Below are 22,086 nucleotides of genomic sequence, written 5' to 3'. Positions count from 1 at the left end.
CACATCAAAGCACCACCTGGCGAGTGGGGTAGGGTCTACATAAACTGAAAGGGCTTCCCTTCCATCAACTGCCAGGTCATGTGCGATGCCGAAGGCATTATCTTGAATGTGTGTGCTGGCAGCCCTGGAAGCTATCACAACTTCCATATATGGCATATCACACAGCTGTACCAGAAATTTGCCAGTGGGGACATCCCATATGGCCACCTAGTGGGGGTTGCTGGTTACACACTGGAGCTGTGGCTGATGACACCCATCAGAAATGCACACACACCCGAACAAGAACTCCATAATGAGGCACACGCACAAACCAGAATCATAATAGAGCGTGCGTTTAGGATGCTCAAGTCACAGTTCCACTGCATGGACATATCCGTTGAAGCCTTGCAGTACTCTCCAGCTACATGTACACAAATGTTCATTGTATGTGCCATGCTACACAATATGATCCTGCGGAAACAGCTGCAGCAGGAACAGCATGGGGCAAGGCCACACAGCCCCCCACCATTGCTAAGGCCATCACAGGCACAGAGGGACTCAGAGGAGGAACAACCTGATCCTGCCTATGTAGGCAGAAGGAGGCATGCCCAGTATGCCCAGTCTTTGGCAAAGAGGCAATGCATAGCACATACACTGACATGGTAGGGACTCAGGGAATGACGCGCCTCTCTGACTCGCACATACAGTAAAAGGGATGCCAAGCATGACACTACCTGTGCTTTACCATGTATAGGGAGTGTACTATGTGCATCTGACATAGTCAGCCCTCCAGCACCATCCTCAGTACTGGCACAGCCACAAGGTAAGTCACTCTTCCTATCAAGTGCCGAATGGAGTAGTATGTTCTGCTAGTTGTATCTATGGTATGGATGTAATGGCAGCAGATAGTGGACACCTATATGGGCAGCATGAAATCCGTAACAAATACTGGTGTCAGCAAAGTAGGCAGTACTAGACAAGGTGACAAATCCCACTGCAGAGCATGTGGTGACCCAAATGTGTCCATAGGGGGAGACACATGCATGTCAGTGAGGCTCACATACCCAACACCAGCCTCAGCCAACAGGACAGTTGTAGATGACCATAAAGAAAGGCTGTGCTAAGCCCTGCAATTGATGGCAATGGTGAATAGCCCCCCTCCAGACCTACACAGACAGACTACAACAGGTCTGGCAGTTGTATGTTAGTTCTGAAGGGTAAGAAGTCTAAAACTGAAATGTAGGTCAATAAAACCTAAGATCTGTACTCTACTGATATGCCTCTAGTCTGCATGATAGGTTAGAATACAAAATGAAATGCAAGCCAACAGTGTACCTGATATACCAGTACAGCCATAGCAAATGTTTAGTTGTCAGGTGCCCCCCCCCACACACAATCCTATGTATAAATGCAGTAACATGTATGTGTGGGTTTAATAACAGTGGAGCACAGATTGCCTAAGCTGGTCCAATATACAGGATAGTTTGTTGCATGTGTACAATATGCAAGGGTTTGTGTGTTAGGTTGTTGAGTTCAATATCGTCTGGATGTGTTGAGCACGTAGGCATGGAAGGTTGTGTCGTGATGGCCTACGGCTAGTACTGTTGACAGGACCATGTTCTGACAACTGCAGTGCTAACCGCAATGCATCTCAGCAATACCCATGTCAGCAGTCATCCATACTAACTGTCCAGATGTTAATATCTGTCACCATCTTAAAGGTGAACATGCCATGAATGTGGGCCCATACATACACACAGTACCACAGGTGGAAGTACCATAGACAGAGTGTATAAAATGTAACTGTCAACTGCACACACCTTTGGAATTGTACATACAGGTTAGCAGCACATTAGTTGTCTGTGTAGTATGGAATACTGATGTAATCTGGCCAATCACCGGCAGACCACAAAAGGCGCAGTTATGAAGTAATGATAGACTGCCTATGTCCCCGCATAAGGCCATGTAAGGGGAATGTCCCAGGTATAGCTGTGAGTCAGCTGCAAGAAGCTTCCATATCAAACATGCACTCAGCTCACCCCACCATCAGCAACAGGTTTATTACAGGTCAAAGCCCTGCTGTTGAGAATGAGTAAAGTATGACCCCACTTCTGTATGGGACTATCCACAGAATACAGCATGCTGAAGAAGTGTCCCATGTACCTAGCTGTAAGCAGCACCCTCCCAGGATCCAGACCAATGGATTAATATGGACAGAAACTATTGCCATTAACACCTCGCCCACTTAACCTGTCACCCCAGGGGAATCCAGTGGCTCGCAGCTTGGGAATTATAGGAGTGACAGAATGCACTGGCCTGCTACAGATGCCCTACAGTCCTCTGTCAAAGGCCTGTGCCTCACCCATACTGCCAATGTATGTTATCTCATGGGGTCCCAACTAACAACATAACACAGTCCACAGAACACAAATGCATGGCCATGTTGACAAATCCCAGTAGCATGCCCACCATGTCCTACTGCATGAACTGTAGACCAATGCCTAACTACTGCTGGGATGAAGGGACATCTGTAGGGATACTTCTCAGATATTGCAAGCATAATATTAGGAAGAGGATAGAATAACCAAGTGGGGGGTGTAGAAACTTGGACGTCATGGAGTGTGTGAAGTCTGAAACTGTGTACCTATACTACCCCTGCCTGCAAACCCAGTAATAGGTGACTTCAAACATGCTCATAAGCCACAATGTGAAGGGGAACTGACCAGATATATGAGCCCTGCCTCTGGGTAACCTGGGTGAATCTGTACAGCTGAGAGGTGTGGCCACAGCAGGATAGGGCTATTCTGTTACGTCGATATATGTACAAGCAGGGGATCCTCAGCCACCACAGTACCAAGGTGCTGGACCATTTACACAGACCCATCATCAAGGGTCTGCAGCTTCCCCTCCAGAATGGCTTGAGTGTGCAAGAATATGTAGGCTGCAGACCGCAATACTGGACACAGCTTCCTTCATCTTGTATTTCCCAGGAAATAACTGTGAGCAAATAACTGTATCTGTCAGTAGTAGATGACACAATACATCACAGTGTAAAACAGTACATATGTCTGAATATCTCTATTATCACAAGCAGCACAGACACAATAGTTAAAGTATCCCACTATCTGTCACCCATTCTGTCTCCATATTGTCAACCTATCTACAGATATCCTGCAGAAACAGGTTGCTAGCTGTAGGTGTAGAACACCAAATCCTGGACTGGAGTGCAACCTACCTGGAATGGATTTACACACTCAATACAGAAGGTCATACTGGGTATGCTCCTACACTTAGAGAAATGTAGCTCATGTCTGACAACACAGTTGACTATACATATCTGTCAGTTGCAGATGTCTGTGCACACGCACCACATTGTACACCATTCATGCTTTTCACACACATTGGATAGGAATACTCACACATATCCAAGGCCAACACACTATAATATGTCAAACATGCACACAGAGATGTGGGGAAGAGAGAGACAGTGACAGAGATTTTCCTCATGAGACTTGTCCCACCCACCACACATCCAATTGACCAATATCACATGATGTGCTCATGTCAATCACTGTAGACATTGCTTTTGGTAGCCCTTAGCCCTATGTCTGTGGTGCTTGTGATAACTGTGTAACATCATAGTACAAATCCGTATTCATCTAGCATTTGTATACCCAGTCCTGTCAAATGTAAAGGTGTGTGTGACTGTTTCCAGAGGAATGATTTATGGCCCATTCACACACACTGCACTTAACATTGCCCATGTTATCACTCCTGCTGTCAGTCACCTTGAAATAACCCTCTGGCCAAGTTTCAGCCTTATAAGCTGCATGGCGCTTGTGATACGTTTGTAATACTGTAGTGTAGAAAAATAGGTAGGAGTTCTAATCCCAAACATGGAAATTGTGTGTGTATGGAGATGAATGATTCTTGAGGCCATTCACAGTCACTACACCTCCCATTGCTCTACTTTAGAAAGCCTTCTGTCAGTCACATTGAAATAACCCTTTGGATATGTGCCATAAGCTTTGTGGCACTTGCAATAACTGCGTAATGTAACATACTAGTTGGGTAGGAGTTCTAATCCCAGACATGGAAACTGTGAAACTTTGTGTGTTGTGTCTTTGATACCTGATTTTATGGACATTCACACTTGCTACTCTCCCCTTACCCCTTTTTTAGCACTGCTGCTGATGTTAGTCACCTTCAAAGATACCTGTGGAGAGCGCACCAACATGTAATCTCCATGGCGCATGCCATAAATGCGGAACAATGTAGTAGCAGTAACTACATAGGTATGGGTTTGAATCTCATCTGTGGCAAGTGTGTGTACATATGTATGTGTGTACCACAAAGATTTTGGCCCCATTTACACCCAGTACACATCTCAGAGCCTGACTTTAGCAGTCCTGCAGATATCATCCACCTTAGAAGTACCTGTTGCCAACCCTAAACCATGTCAGGTCAGTGGTGCATGTGGGAAATGCGTAACATAATGGTCCATACAGATTGTTAGATAAATGTTTGAACCTCACCCCTGGCAAATGTAAATGTGTGTGTAGGATAAAATTATTTCTGGGATCTCTCGCACACTACATCACCCAATGCCAGTATTTACAAGGGCTGGTGATGTTCCTCACCTTAGAAGTACCTTGGAGCAACATCCACCCTATAAGCTCCATAGCACGTGTGATAAATGCAATACACTGTAGTAGCAATACATAGCTAGGTGGGGGGTTGAATCTCAGTACTGGCACGTGTGTCTGTGTTTGTGTCTGTCATCAGTGTCCTGTGTGGAGTTTGTTGTGATTGTGTAATAACAGGATCCATTGTGGGGTGGGTTTTGCTAAAGTATTATGTTGAGGACCTTGTATATGTCACAATGTCCACTTTACAAGGACAACAGATGTCAAACACCAGAGAGGCTGATATAAACAATCCATAGCCCTACATGTGACATTATGGATTGGTGAACAATATAGGCAACCCTTCTATTACTCAGAGAACACTCTCCATCCACGTCTTGTACACAAACACACTTGGCTAAGCAACAACCACTATATTGGTAGTTTCCCTGCATATTGTCTCACAGATAGTAACCATGGTGTGATTGCAGTGAACTACATGCCTGTTGACCCCAACAGTGCCACTGACATCAGAAAGTACGTTGATGTGTTACATCTCCTGAATGAGTGTGTTATCCAGCAAGTGAAAGGACATGGCACCCTGTTCCATCCCTGAAGTAGGCAAATAAATGCTTACAGTGGCCCTTTTGCTGTGTTCTCCACTGGATGCCTGCAGCAACTGTAGAGTCTGCAGATGTAACCCACAAAGGGAATACCATGCCTTATACACATGCCCTGTATGGAAAGATGCCACTAACTCCACTGAATACCTGTATCATGCTGTCAATTTATGTGCAAGCACAATCTCAGTTACATAGCCAGGTCTCACCAAACAAGGACAGGAATGCTACATCAGAAGATAATCTGTCCACACAGCATGCCCCAGAGACCTCAAGTACACTTCCACACTGCAAAGAACATGCATGTGGGATGTGCACAACCCAAACACTGTCCATGTTATGGAATATAAATCACATACATGGGAAGCAGTGCACATCACTGGCCACCCATAATAGTAACCCAGATGAGTAGATGGTGAATGCAATATCCACCTGGGGGACCACTCCAGGTACTGCACCCCTGAGCCACACTGGAGACTATTGTCATGTGGCCTGATGCCAAGGTATTCTCTTTGCCTAGTCTTGTACTGCCTTCCGGCCCATTCACCTACTACACACCTGTGAAGCAAAGAACTTATGCATCTCAGTACTGGCAAGTGTGTGTGTGTGTGTGTGTGTGTGTGTGTGTGTGGAGATGAATGATTTTGAAGCCATTCACACTCACTACACCTCCCATTGCCCTACTTTAGCATGCTTGCTGATGTCATTCTCCTTGAAATAACCCTTTGGCAATATTTCAGCCCCATAAGCTCTGTGGCACTTGTGATAACTACGTAATACTGTAGTGTAGCAAACTAGTTAGGTAGGAGTTCTAATCTTGATCCTACCAACTGTGATAATTTGTGTGTGTTTCTCTTGAGAGAGCATGTGTGAGAACATGCTTGGGTACAGGTCTCTAACCCAGACACTGGCCATGTTATGTAATATATGTTGCTTACATGTCAATTGTAGCACCTCGCTGGCCCTCTGCAAGAGAAAACCAGATGATTGGATGTTGAATTTAACGGTCACCCTGGGGATCACTCAAGTGGTATCAGTTGATTGCCTGCTGACAATTGTCAGATGGCATGATGCCAGTGTACCCACATGCCGTGCACTTCTCATCTCTCCATGGACATTAGCCTGGTACACACTTAGGAACACCTGCATGTATGGACCCCAGTACTGACAAATGCGTCAGTGTGCATTACTGAGAATAACAGTGTCTGTGTGTTTGTAAACTTGTACTTGACAATACTCTGAAGGCCTTCTCACCCACTACACTCCCATTGCCATATTTAGAAATGGTTGCTGCTGTAATTGACATTAAATGTACCTTGTTACACTCTTCACCCTATGGACTACCTGGAGTTTGCAGTACCAGCATAACACTGTTCTACAAATGGGTAGATAGGTGTAGGTTACCCTCTGAGTCCTGGCAAGTGTGTATGTGTGCGAGTGTGTATATTTGTAGAAGACATAATGTATGGCAAGGTTTATTGTATTTGGAGAATTCTAAGGGATAGTGATGTTGCAGACATTAGGAGAGCCATGAAAACCCTCACCCTACTGTCCCTGTGGCATGTGCAATAAATGCATATCCCTGTAGTAGCACTGATTAGATAGACAAGGGGTTGTGTTGCAGTCCTGGTCAATGTGTGATTGTGGGCATGTCAGAGCATTATGGTGGGTTTCAGTGAGTACAATATCCAATGTGGGGTGTGGATGCTGGGTATACTGTCTTTACACCATGGTACCCCAGTACATGTCCCAAAGTCCACTGTATGAGGACCGCTGTCACCATCAACCATACGGGTAACTGATTACACTATTCAGTCCAATGATGCATGTGCTGTGTGAAAATTCTCTAACAGAATGGACTCACTGACAAGGTAGTTAGCACTGCTAAACCCAGGTCTGTCAGATGTGTCTATGACTGTCGTGTTTGTCAATGTGTATATGACAGTATGTCATACTATGCATTGTTCAGTAACACCCAGTACATCCCCCCATTACCATACTGTGCAAGGCCTGGTAGTGATCTTCACTTAACAAGAAACTCGGGACATACCTCATCCTAAATGCTCTGTGGTGTGTGCAATTAAGGCAAAACACATTAGTAGCAATAAGTACCTAGGTAGGGGTTTTACTCTATGTTGCCAAGCAAGTGTGTGTGTATGTGAAAGGATCTACTTCAGTTTGCAGAACATATATGTCCCAGGAGATCATTTGTCTGAGAACTAATTGGCAAAAGTTAACATTTCAAAGGAATCATCTTTGGGAAATTCATTCCATCAAAACTAATAGATGTGTAAATGCCCTCTTCCCCACTGTACAGCTGTACAGCGATACTGGAGTTGGCATATATAGTTGGGTGTGGTTGTTATGTGCACAGCCACCCTCATTGGAGTTATTGTGCATATCCCCCCTCTTAGTCTGCTGTTATACTGCACAGTTTATGTTAACAGGTTAAGTAGTTGTTTATCTCACTGTGTGGTTCTGCGCCACCCCATACCCTCCAAATTGGGGGGCTGTGCCACCCACACCAGCACACCTATGCTTACCAACTCCAGGATTGCACTAAATTGGGGAAGATGATATATGCCCTGCCAGTACCATCATCAATGATATTAAACTGGCAGACTATTTACTGATGTGATGTTTTGCCTATTTTGTCTTGCTGGAATTACATAGGCCAAAATAAGTTCACTGCAAAATTAAGTACATCCATGTGCACAGTATTCTCTGTGTATTGCATCAACATCAAAGTCTGTGTATGTGTTATTCACAAACATTTGGTGTGTGCCACCCAGTACACTTACCATTGTCCACTGTAGAGCTGCTGACATCAGCCAGCATGCACTCACCTGTATATACCCCTCAGACCTATCAGCCATGTGGCACATGCAGTAACTGTTATACAGACACGTTACTTGAGTTCATCTGTACCCAGGATATGACAGTGTGTCACCACAGTGCCATACCCCTTGTAGGAAGGGAGAGCAGACCAACATAGACACCTACAACACAAACTGAATACATTATGGAGACCACAATTAGTCAGTGTTAATAACAGCTATAATGCATCATGGCTGGACAACTACACACCCTGACATGTAAAAGCATTAAACATTCCAGCTGAAAACATGTTAAACAGCATTACATTGCTAAACCTTAGTACATTCACCCTGTGCATCAGAACCATATTAGCATGTCCCTGCATCAATGACGTGGATGACAGGGATGTGGCACAGGTATTATCATATGCAAAGGGTGTGTTGTGGGTTTGCCAGAGACCTAGGCTGAGACATTTGGTTGACATCATATGTGTGTGTGTGTTATGGGGTTCTTTATCAATTGGGCTGTGCAGATGTGGTGTGTGTAGGTATGGAGGTCCCCTAGCTGTGTTGGTGATGTGTGTGTGTATGTATGCACACAGTTCTGCCATGTGGCTGCCCTATACAGGGGTTTGTTGGACAGCTGCAGACCATACATGGCAGGGTGGTACAGTTCACCGTGTCTGCCTCGGGCATGGGAACTGTGCTTGCCAGGGGTTCCATGGGTACTACCAGGTAGAAGCCCAGATATGTTACTCTCCCCTGATGATGACAAATGTCCACTGGATCCGTGTCCCTGTTGGGACTGGCCAGGACCACGTGTACATGGCCTGCTGCATTGTGGTGTGGCAGCACCCTCCCTGCAGTGCTGGTACTGCCACTACAGGAGTTGCTGTGACTTGTTGCACGTCCATGGAGACCTCCATCTGTTGGTGTTGCTGACCTACGTCCATGTGGCTGATGCCCTATTTCCACCATATGCTCTAACACAGATACTACACAGGTTGAGGATTCCCACCATCTCACCCAACCATCTATCCAGGACCTCTGCAAAATAACGGTGGGCACCTGCAAGATCACAGATGTTGTCAAGTACAGCAGAATGAGTAGCCCTCTGGAGCCTCATACTCGGGTGTAATGTTCCATAAGTGCCTGTGCCTCCATGATGGCCAGTAACATGCATCTGGTAACAACTGTGGCATTTCTGACAGGGGCATGATGGCCAGCAACCCTGCTATGAGCACCCCTGTACATCTACCTGTGTGGTACCTCACCAGTCATCTGGCTATGGCTGCTGTATGCAGACACACTTGGCATAGTCCCCACACTGTCCTGTCCCATGCCACCACCTGCCAACTGTTTTTCATCTATGGCCACTGGTGATAGGGTATGTATAGGCATTGTGACTATGTGTGGGGATGGGGTGGATAAAAGTGGGATGTCAACCGATGGCACAGCTTCAGCCCCTGACAACCCTGCCTGTACCTCACTATACTTATCATTGTCAGTGTCTGTATGGACACTAACATCAGTTTTCCTGCAGGAGGGACCCTGACCCACCTCGCAACCTGTGAGGGGAAAACAAGAAATGTAATTTAAGACCTGTAAGTTATTGCTTACCTCTATATACACACACACTTACACTCACACACACACACACACACACACACTTACAGGTGAGGTGGCACAAAGATATGACACAGACCTCTCATTACCCAACAGTCAACATGCATGACATATATGGCACTCAACAGCATGCACTGCAGCTATACTCAATCCTTGTTACCAACATTATACATCTCTGTGATGCATGCGTTGTTAGTATGTGATGCCCCTTCCTCTGGAACACACTGGTCCCATGTACACAGTATTGCTGTGCACCTGTACAGCACCCTGACATGTACTGTGCTTCATACCTCATGAGTGTACACACCATTGCTGAATGTGTATCAGTTATGCTTGCTCTGTTGCTCACAGTCCCTATGTGTTTCTGACATACCTGAGATGATATGAGGACTGATGTCAATAATTAATGCCTGACCTCTGATTTGCAGATCTCATTAGCAGTGCATGTATGAGCAATAAAATCCAATTACACTAACAACCTTCAAAGCTTACTGTGGATATGAGGAGTGTACACACCCTTGTTAACATGCCAGCTTCTTCCATGATATGCAATGGGGCCACAGTACAGTATATGTTAACATTACACACACCTGATATTTGACACATGACCTGTGCAATTAAATGCAGTATCAAACAAATGTGTTAGTCATGCAGATGCTGAATAAGATGCATACAATATGTGGGTTGCATAAGTGTGCACACCCTTAACACAATGGTTTGTTGCAGCACTTAAGTGAACTACATCAATCTCTTTTCTTAGAAGGGGGTATACTAGCATGGCCCATCTTCACTTGCCATTATTTAGTCACTCCACCCTACAAATGTCCCCTAACTCTGCCGGATTGCAAGGTCAGCTCATGTGCACAGCCCTTGGAGGTCACACAATGCCTTCATTATTGCTGTGGAGTCAGGGTTATGTCTGGCACAATTCATGACCTTGACTATGTTCAGATACAGCCATTCTTACTGAGCTTTGGATATATGTTTCAATTCACTGTTGTGTTTCAGGATGACACCCCTCCCCATCCTCAGCCTTATTGCAGGTACTTGACAATTATGGGCCACACAAGTGTTGTTTTGCCATGTTCCAAATTCAGAACTCCATGTCTACTGGCCTAGTTCCTGCTAATGAACAGCAAACCTAAAGGTGTACACTGGCACCAGCAAGGTAAAAATGGGGATGGTGGGCCTGAGGTGGAGTGAAGTGTTGCTTGTGTACACCACATGTATCTTTATTAATACTGTCTGTAGGTTTCAGCCTTGGTCTCAGTACACCATTACACATTGCAACACATGCCTTTGGGAGACTTGATGTTGTGCATATGCTACTTGTAGAGAGCCCTGGATGATGTTTCCTGTGGAACAACTCTTCTATCTGATTACCCTAACCCATAGGCCACACTTATGCAGATTTCAGGTGATTGTCAACACAGGTACAGCACAGGCAGCACTTGCTAGACATTTCTGCAAGTCCCTCAGTGTTGCTGCATGTTTCTGGGCAGCCTCCGTGACCAGTTTGCAACATGTTATCTGTCTTGGATGGGCATCTCTTTATTTTCTACAGTAATGTTGTTCCATACTTCATACACACATACATGACTGTCTGCATTATTTGCCTTGGTATACTTAATGGTGAGGTAAGGCTACCTTTCAGATATGGGATCCATTCCATGGTTTGTAAGGTGTGCAAGCCATGGCTGCCTCTTTTACAGGTGAATGGGCAAATGTCATGGACATGCTTCTTGGACAGCAGACCATTACTTGGTGTGACATTGAGGTCCTGTACTTGATGGCAGGTGTGTACTCAATAAAAGTGAATGCTGTCAGTGCCTCAAAAGCTGCTTCTGCAATGTTATTTGGAGTGTGTGCACACACACATGGTTACAGTATTTAAGGTATGTATTCCCCCATATTTGTTGTCCTAACATAGGATTCCATAGTACACATCCATTGCTCATGTTAGGATCACATTACAGGTTGTAAAAGGTGTGGAATGTGGTATTGTGATTTGCCGTTGTTTAGATCAGGAACAGTTGCTATTGTAATAGTGGTGTATACACTGTTGTAGTCGCACAGTTGTAGTAAGGGTAATGTTTCAGACATGTCCCTACTGTAGGCCATTTATCCCACCATTATGTTCATCTCTGACCACACATCTTGCACTGACAGGTTGTTAGGTATACTGCAGGACTCTTGCATTCCCTTAAGATATGCCACCATGGTGACCACTGTGATGCAGTGCAGTTAGCAGCAATAAGTAAACGTACATGATGCATTATGGGTAGATGTGTTAAATGTGTGCATGGCAAATACCATGGCCATAACATGGCTGGTGTATTGACAAACCTGAACAAAACAACTCCATATTCACCAGCTACAGGCTGCTGCCCCAGTTGTATACCAGATGGACCTACATAGTTGTGTGTGAGACGTAATGTCAGTAGCCACACCTGTGGCATTGGTACAGGGTGCGAGCAGCATTTCAGTGCATCAACCGTACAAACCCATAATACTAGAGATCATGCACATCTGTTCATTACTACACTGCAGCAATAGACTGTGTTATCTGACATATGCATGTAGATACTTTACAGATGAATACAGGTAAGCAACAGTGGTCTACTAATGTGCCCTCTGGCCTTACCTGCACACACTCGATTCATTGTGTGGGTGGCATCCACCTCCACAATGCTAGCTTCAGGTTCCTGGGTTGGCTGGTGGGTGGGTGACCAAAGGCTGGTGAGGAGCTCCTCAGCATATGTCAGTGGGGTTGGATGGCATGACCCCCAACTGTGGCTAGCTGGTCCCTCCTAACTGCAGCAGCAGCACGCTGACAGCATGGTGGATCAGGTCAGAGCACCAATGCCACACCTGCTCATAACTGCGGTTATGCAGGCCGACATCATTTACCCTGTAGACGAGCTCGTTTTACAGGGTGGTCCTCTCCTGCAGATCATGGGCCCTACGGCAAAATTGGGTTCCGTGATGTAGTATGACGAAGTGTATAATGACATCATTTTCCTGGGGGGGGGGGGGATGCAGGGAGCCATTCCTGTGACATTGTACATGGAAGACATAAACAGGAAAAAACGGCCAGAGGACCACATACTGCAAGGATATAAAAGTTGTTAATTGACATCCCCCCACCATATCTGCAACAATAATCTAAACACACAGATCAGTAGGAATGTTTACACCAAACCTACTGTTGGGACACATATCCTACTGTTCAACAAATATTCAAATGTGTTTCTATTCATGTTCCATGTTGAAACACTATCATTGGTAGCCTGTTGCTATCAAAGGTAACCTGCATGCCATTGTAATGGCCACTGTGGTTCCATATATGCACGTGTTCTGTTTGCTATGCAACTGTTATAATCTGGTGTTTTGGGTTAATGAAAATATCTATGTATGCTGTTATAACTAATCCTGGATTGTGTTGACTATTGCTAACCCACATATGTTCTAAACCTGCAACAACATAGCATGTTGGGAAAGGCCATTCCCAGCCAACCCACCTCATCTGGCCATTGCCCTGGGCTCCAGCACATCTGGGACCCACCCCAGCACCTCCTCCTCTGCTGGTCCTGCACCACCTTCAGGTGGAACCGCCTCAGGGGATGGGGCTAGACCCCCTGGGAGAGGGCGGACAGGATCCTGTCACCTGACGTCGGGTACAGGGTCTGGTGCGTAGGGAGCTCTGCAGAGAACTGGGAGATCTGCTAAGCCAGCTTGAGGGCCACGTGGCACAATTAGAGGGTCAGCTTGCCTTTCCTGCTCCCCCCCCAGCACAGCCACCTTCAAGGCTGTGAAGGTGCAGTGGTGACTGCCCATGGGTGGGGACCTCAGTCCCACTGTTTCCATTTGGGGGCTCATGGGCTTCTGATTTCAAACACTCCTCTCTGTCCAAGGTGTCGAAGGACTGAGGTCCCCACCCATGGGCAGTCACCACTGCACCTTTACGGCCCCGAAGGTGGCTGTGCTGGGGGCAGAGCAGGAGGGGCAGGCTGACCCTCTAAATGCACCACATGGCACTCAAGCTGGCATAGCAGATTTCCAAACTCCCTTCGGAGCTCACTATGCACCAGTCCCCGGACCAGACTTCGGGTGACAGGATCCTGTCTGCACCCGCTCCCAGAGGGGGGACAAGCCCCATCCCCTGAGGAGGTTCCACACAAAGGTGGTGCAGGACCAGTGGTTGAGGAGGTCCTGGGGTGGGTCCCAGATGTGCTAGGGCCCAGTCCCACAGCCAAATGAGGTGGGAGAGGTGGGTCCGCTGGGACCAGCCTTCCCAAACATGCTATGGTGTTACAGTTTTAGAACATATGTGGGTTAGTAATAGTCAACACAATCCAGGATTAGTTGTAACAGCATGCACAAATATTCTCATTAACCAAAACACCAGATATGGAACAGTTGCATAGCAAAGAGAGCACATGCATATATGGAACCACAGTGGCCATTACAACAGCATGTAGATTACATTGATAGCAACAGGTCATATATGATGGTATTTCAACAAGGAACATTAATAGAAACACATTTCAATATTTGTTGAACAATAGAACACATGTCCCAACAGTAGGTTTGGTGTAAACATAACCATTGATTTGTGTGTTTAGATTATTGTTGCAGATATGGTGGGGGGGGGGTCAATTAACAACTTATATAGCCTTGCAGTACTCACAACTTTAATGATCATTGCTCTAATCATTACTCTACAGGTATTATTAAAATACCCTATGGCCTTGGTTTGGGCAGTGGTATGTTTGTACACAGTATATACTTCAACTGTCTTATAGCTATATTCTATGTCTCTTACCTGGTAGACCTGTGGAGGGAATGTTTGTTAACACCACCTGACTGTTTTAACACATATTCCCCGATTCCAGGTTAATATTATGCACATACCTCTAAATCTCTTAATGCACAAACACTGGACAAAGCTTGACAAAACATGGGTGTACAAATAGGGACATATTTTGAATATTGCTCTCATAAACTTGGAGAGTTGCTAGAGTAACAGGATTGTTTTAATATACATTTTCTGAAGGTTTTGAGGTCTGAAAATCAACTGTATGTCATTATTTAGTGACTACAGTTCTGAGATCATTCCACTGATTTGCCAGAGGGACAGAGGAACAGGTGGAAAATATGAGCCAATTATCTGGACATTCTGCAAACATCTGTACAGTTGAGAGGTGTGATTCCACATACAGCTTACTACCACTCCCAGGATTCAAACCATAGCTGTCTGCTAAAAATACAGCAATTTAAGTTTCATCAGTGTGCTATTTGGATATTGTTGTCTATTCCTTTGGTGTTTTCTGTGTCTCTTGGTTGTACAATCTGACCTTGTAATTACAACAGTCTTATACAGACATTCCTAGACATATTTTTATGTAGTACAGTGTGAGAAACAGTGGTTGACGCAACAGTACTATTCTAATATCAGATGTTAGTGAATGCTACATGTTAGGCCATACAATACCAGAGTAAACACTACCAGTCCAGGATTTAAGTCTTTATTGCCAGGTAGTTACAGTTTTTTTATATGACAGACCTGTGGGGGAATGTTTGTTACCATTACTTGACTGTTTCTACACATATTCCCAGATTCCTAGTTAATATTGTGCACATACCTCTCAATCTGTTAATGCACACACTCTGGACAAAGCTTGACCAAATGGGGGTACAAATAGGGACATATTTTGAATATTGCTCTCATAAACTTGGAGAGTTGCTAGAGTGACCGGATTTGTTTTAATATACATTTTCTGAAGGTTTTGTGGTCTGAAAATCAAATGCATGTCATTATTTAGTGACCAATTGTCCAATTCTGAGATCATCCCACTGATTTGCCAAGGGGACAGAGGAACAGGCAGAAAATATGAGCCGATTATCTGTACATTCTGCAAACATCTGTACCGTTGAGAGGTATGGTTATGCATACAGCTTACTATCACTCCCAGGATTTGAACCATGGCTGTGTCTGCTAAAAATACAATTTAAGTTTCATCGGTGTGTGTTATTTGTCTATCTCTTCAGTGTTTTCTGTCTTAAGTCTCTCTTGGTTGTACAATCTGATCTTGTACTTACAACAGTCTTACACAGACATTCCTAGACATTTTTTTATGTAGCACAGTGTGGGTAACAGTGGTACACACATTTCTATTTAGAGAATGCAACAATAAATGCCATACAATACCAGAGTAAACACAGTCAGTCCAGGATTTAGAACTTTATTGCCAGGCAGTTACAGTTTTATTTAAATATGACCTATATGGGACTATTACTGTCATATTGTTTATTCAGCACAACCCATACACAGTTTTTATACTGCCAGATGAATTTCTACTACTTTATATTTATTTGGTATGGCTATTACAAGCAGGATTGTTACTCACCAGCCTCGCGATGCAGCCTCTGCAGCCTACTTGCGTGGCCTTCCTGATTCACAGCCCGCTCAGCTGCAGCTATAAGGGAAATAGGGAAATATTTAGGCATATCTATCCATCATATACACAGGCTTGACATTAATAAATTAAACAGTTATTGGTATGACTGCCTACACACTGCTGGGACGTCACCCCTTTGCCTTGCTTCTTGGACCCACTCATCCAAGAGCTCCCTTTTTCTCCGCTTCAAGTTGGCATAGCAGTGCTGACCTGCTCACCAGTCTGAGGAATACCAGTGGCACTGGTGAGATCACAGGCAAGACAGGTCGATTTCCCACCCTTTTTTGTGATTGGAAAATTTTGAATATACTGAGCTAAGCTACTTGCAAACCTGCTTGGCTAAGGTTGGCAGTGCTTAAAGGGGCAGGTTCATCAGTGCTTACCAGTGGGCAAATCCACTTAGCTGGGCTACTCATTGCTTAGCAGTCATATTTACACAATTCTTACACCTGGTAAGTAGAGCTGTGCAATACTTAGCATTGCTTATTTTTTATTTTATAGACTGCCTGCTGTATGGGATTGATTCATCATTCATTACATATTATAACTTTGTTTACTGTCCCTGACATCCCCCAATATGTTTTCATTAAATTTACTCATGTATGACTATACTGTATGGGGCACTTGTGTTTATATGGGGGGTTTACAACTTTATTAAACTGACACCTTACATCTGGACCTACTACAGTACTCTGGTTAACAAATATATGTTATTTAGTAGCTTATTATATAAAAAAAAAATGTATGTACTGCTTTCACATGTAAAATGCAAATTGGTTACAGTGGGGATCAAACCAGGAATGGCTGCTTGCAAAGTGTACACACTAACCACTACACTATTGCAGTACTGCTTATGCTGGCTGTCTCTTGCTATTTAACTTCTCATGCTGTTTAAGATGGACTAAGCTAGCTAAGCAATGGACACACGCACACAGCTATGCTTAACTTTATTGCATGTTTAAAAAAAAATGATTTATTTTATTTTATTTGTACCCTTCAGAGTAGTCTGCATTATTCCTTCTAAGGTCTTTCCTTATAGAGATTTAAACAAGACTTCTTTATGCCAGTTATAACATGGCTTGGGGAAGAGCGGTGATATATAAATTAAACAGCAGGAGTAATCCAACATTTTAATAAAGCTTATTTATTCCTGTTATTCTATCAACTTTCTGCTTTGTGGGATGATTGTCCCTTTTGGCTTTGTCCACGTTCCTTCCTGTGACTGGGAAGAGTGCACTATGTGCTTATGCTACATGTGTTATTCTAACAACATTTGTCTTGGTAGGGACGATTGTCCCTTATGGCTTTTACCAGATTTGTTATCCTGATGGGTTGGGGTGTTATGAGCATTCTTGCTGATTTTAAATTGCTGAAAGGCAATTCTGGAGTGCAAGGGGGTGTGTATATTGTGAGAGCTCTGCTCTCAGGCACATACCCCCTGTGCTCATACATGGAACCGTGTCCTTTTTACAGCATGGCAGCGTGCCTTCATACATACGCATGGCATGCTGCCGTGCTAAATAGGAACAGTCCCTGTCATGCAGGAATAACTTGTTCCTGCATGGCTGCTTTCTGAATCCCATGGAGTGAGTTTTGTGCTGATTTACATGTGCAGTTAACATGCTGGATGTATTTTATTAATATTATTATGTTCCCAGAAATTATTATTGTATAATATGGTAGGGTCATTTATTTGTATAACCAACACTGCATTTATTTTATTATATGGCAGCACAGTTTTTTACTTTCTAAAATATCTTTTCATGGATGTTTACAAGAAAGTAGAGGAGTCATTATCGTATAATTCTGCAATATATTACAATCTTTGAATAAACAATTCTCGTTCAGTTTTACAGTCCATCTTTCTTGCAGCTGCACAATGTTTTATTAAAATGTTAGATTACTCCTGCTGTTTAATTTATATATCACCGCTCTTCCCCAAGCCATGTTATAACTGGCATAAAGATGTCTTGTTTAAATCTCTGTAAGGAAAGACCTTAGAAGGAATAATGCAGACTACAAATAATTTGGGATCAACACTCCAGATGTGTGCTTATGATGTCATATTAAATTTATGGAAACCAGTTTGGCTTCCAAACATATTAATATTGAGTCTGGTGAGCCCAGTTAAGGGAAAGGTGAAGAGGAAGCATCATCAAAGGAACATGCATGGCAGTTTTTCAATCGATGATGAATTGAAAAACAAATTAAATTGTTTATTTGATTTTCATTGGCTGGTACACAGTATTTCTTGTTCTACTCTGTCTGATGATGAAAATTTTGTAAAGCTGTAAATTTTGTTCCATACCCATATACTAATGTCCATCAGGACATAAAGGCGGTTTGCTATAGGTAAATATCTGAATATTTTTCAGAGATAGCGCATAGAAGGAATAAGGATTAATCTGGCAGATTAGAACTTTAAAATCTCATTTCCTTTCCTCCATATAATTCTTCCATGGCTGCAGTTGGGAAATCAGTACGTGAGTATCTCTATAATAATCCATCTGGGATTTCTAAAAATATGGAGCATAACCTGTCACAAAAAGGGAGAGTTTTACAAGGCTTATAATCTAATTAGCAAGTAGTTATTAGTATCAATAAAATGAAAAGTATAGTGAACCAGAAAAGGAATGATTAAAAAAAAAAACTCCGGTGGTACTTATAGACTCAACCCAAAATTATAAGTTATTAGCTTTAAACTTGCCCAGGAATTTATGGAGTCTAATCAGAGTCTTCAATACTTTTACGCTCTACCTAAGATGTACAAGAGGGACTGTAATCCCCCCTCTGGCCACCCAACAATTTCAGGGAGCTATTAATTCCCTAAACCTCACTCTGATTTTTTGGAAACATGTTTGTTTCCATTATTGGTCAGCATTCAGTATAAATTCACAGACTGTACTCATCTCCAGCTGATGGAATGTCTTAAAAGTAACAAGAAAGGTATATGTGTACTTTAGATGTGAAACCTCTTTATACAAGTTTTTCGTTGATTAAATCTGACATTCCATATGACATCCAGCAATTTTCTTTAAGAATGAATCAAGGTAGTTTTAAATAGAGTCTTATTTTGACAATACCTGCCCTTTACAGGTAAAGTAGATGGCCTCAAGGACTTCCTTCAACCCACTCTGTACAGACCATTGTATGGGTTATTTTGAAGAAAACAAGACTTATGATTCTACCAGCAATATCTCTTGGTGATCGAATGAGAAGTGGCTCATACCTTGACGACTGAAGGCTAGCATGGAAAATAAATGTGGCAGGATTGGTGGAATGTAAGTATTTGTCACAATATGTGATGCTGAATTTATACACAAGTTTCAACTTCTCACCTTCAATTTCCTTGATGTGAGAATTACCAAGATTATAGATGGGTCAGTAGTTTCTTTTATAAGAAATCTTTTCATTGGTCTCCTTTGCTCATGCCAACAGTTGCCATCCCAAAATAAGTATAACATTCTTAAATCTTCTTCATCTCAGAAGAATTTGTTTTAGGAAAATTATTTTCAAAGATATTCTCCGGACTTGTCTATTTGTTGCATCTACTTTCAGGTTTGTAGAGCATAACCCATGTAATAAGTTACTGACTTACAACTCATCAGTTACTCAGAAATGTTTTTATTGATGATTTATAACTATTTAATGCCCTTGTATACCAAAAATTCAGGATACAATTTTCAAGATGACATGCATTACAAGCTGACAAAGATGTTCACTCCCTGTGTATGTGTGTGTGTGTGTGTGTGTGTATATATATATATATATATATATGTGTGTATGTATATATACATACACACACACACACGTGTATATATATATATATGTGTGTGTTACATACAGACATGTGTGTATATGTATCAAACCTTTGTAAGTTCATCTATAGTACATGCAGATGAAAAAATGTTTGTGTGCGACAGTGGGAATTTTTATACCACCAGTGGAATATAACCATATTGGAAATTGTGTTAATTGTGTATTAAAATGCTTAAATGTTTCTTGACATATCCCATGTTTATGAAATTAGACATCTTAACCCATGTACTAGTGAATGGGTGATTTACTGTGTGACCTGTCAGGATGATTCACTTTATGAAGTTAATAATTCCTGAATGTTGAAATTCCATGCCTTATGAGCAGGGATGGCAAAGAATTCCTGATTACAGTGCCAAACTGGATAATTGGTCATGAGTTTCTGTTTACCCCATAGTGAACCTATGTAATCATTAACTTTTTTATTTAATTCAGGTAGTATATTTTTGGATTATATTTATATATATATATATATATATATATATATATATATATATATATATATATATATATATAGTTTACATACTTTACTTATAACATATAGCAAAGCTCTGATAAATGTTGTAATTTGCTTTTTGTGAGTACACATAGCTATCTCAAGATTCACGAAAAGTAATAATGCTGGAGACCAGGGTGGACCTATGAAGTGATACACCATAGTAATAGTCAGAGTGGTACACAACATAAGCTTCACTTACTGTGCATAGGCTTCATTTATCTTTCCCTCCATCATTGCTTCACTCACATGGCCCATGATAAAGGAATCATTGAAGAATAAACACCGAGTATTCATATACCTCAGCAGCATGCTTCTATAACAAGTTACTGAAATTATTATTTTAGGTCTGGGAAGCACCTTTGGAGTCCCCATCCAATTTTCCCTTTACAATGATTGCATTAAGATATCTTATGGTTGAGTAGTGGTGGTAAATATACTAGTCAGAAGTGAGTATAAGGCAGGAAGTAGTCGTGAAAGGCATTCCAGTCCATCACAAGGTGCTTGCATGCACACACACACACATACATACTCTTACATGCATGCAGACACATGTCACATATATCTTAGAGCAGTTCTGGGCTTATAACTTCACTTGCTGCATACTTTTTGGGACTTGCAAAGAAAGTGCAATCCACTGCAAAAATTATAACTACACAGGCAGGGCATGGAGATGTACCATAAAAAGCATCTACATGAGGATCTGAATGAGAAGACCCCACAATGTGAGGGAAGAGAAATTAACTGCTGCACTTTGACACAATCTTCATGAGGTATAATCAGCAATGCTTGAAAGAAACACTGGTCAGTTAGCATTGCAATTCACTGTTTGCATGCTATACCTGCAGGTTTGTGACTGGATTATGTTAATAGGTTGTGATAAACAGAACTACTCAGTGCCTTTCACCAAACAATACTAATCTGTAATATAAAACAGCCGTCTAATTGAAGCACAGATCTAGTAATTATCTTTTCCAGGTAAAAGTCTGATTCCAGTTGAATATTAATGCACAAGGTCACAACTGTCCACAAGCATGCCTTGCCAAGATTGTGTGAGTCCATAAAACAAAATCTACACGGCTGAAAGTAATCATTATTGATATTTCTACATACTATGCAAATGTCAGACCAATAAAAACATTCTTATATAATGCATACTCACCTTAATTCTTGGTATGACCACAATCAGCTCTTTTGCTCTTCACTGGATTCCTAGAAAAAGAGTAAAGCAGTTTTGAAATATTTATAGTATTACCCAATGAAGAATGTTTTGTGTGTTCGTCTTTGCCATGATGCATTACTACCATTCATTCTATATTGACCACAGAACATTTTGTGTCTCTTATATATGTGTACCTCTCAATGCCCATGCTCTTACACTGTCCACAGTCCTCTACTTCACGTGATAATTTCAGGCTTGCTTATTTTGAAGGCATCTTGCTAATGACAGGAGAAGGCAACATATTTTGTGTCAGCTAATGCCGATATGATTGCTGCTTCGTGCACGTGGTAACTATGCAAGGATGATTCATTTGCTTTTAAAGCGTCTTACATCTGACATACTGCTCCTCTTTGACATAATATCAAAACTGGACAAGATATGTATATTATTGTGGGATAATGAGCTCCAGAAGCAGTAAATTGTTG

The 22,086-nt window shown here is 42.5% G+C and overlaps 1 protein-coding gene across 1 annotated transcript in view; it reads right to left on the bottom strand.

Moving 5' to 3' along the window:
• The window catches only part of LOC122790839 (lipocalin-like), a 117,431-nt gene that overhangs the window by 14,199 nt on the left and 81,146 nt on the right, over positions 1–22,086 (bottom strand). Inside the window, exon 7 of the mRNA XM_044058478.1 lies at positions 21,602–21,651. Within this exon, the coding sequence (XP_043914413.1) occupies positions 21,625–21,651 (27 nt within the window). The 3' untranslated portion in view covers positions 21,602–21,624. The remainder of the gene's footprint in view (positions 1–21,601; positions 21,652–22,086) is intronic.

Source organism: Protopterus annectens, chromosome 16.part0, assembly GCF_019279795.1.
Source record: "Protopterus annectens isolate FY-2018-M chromosome 16.part0, PAN1.0, whole genome shotgun sequence".
Taxonomy (NCBI): Eukaryota; Metazoa; Chordata; order Ceratodontiformes; family Protopteridae; genus Protopterus; species Protopterus annectens.
The sequence above is the reverse complement of the archived record's forward strand: the minus strand, read 5'-3'. Positions and strand labels throughout refer to the sequence as shown.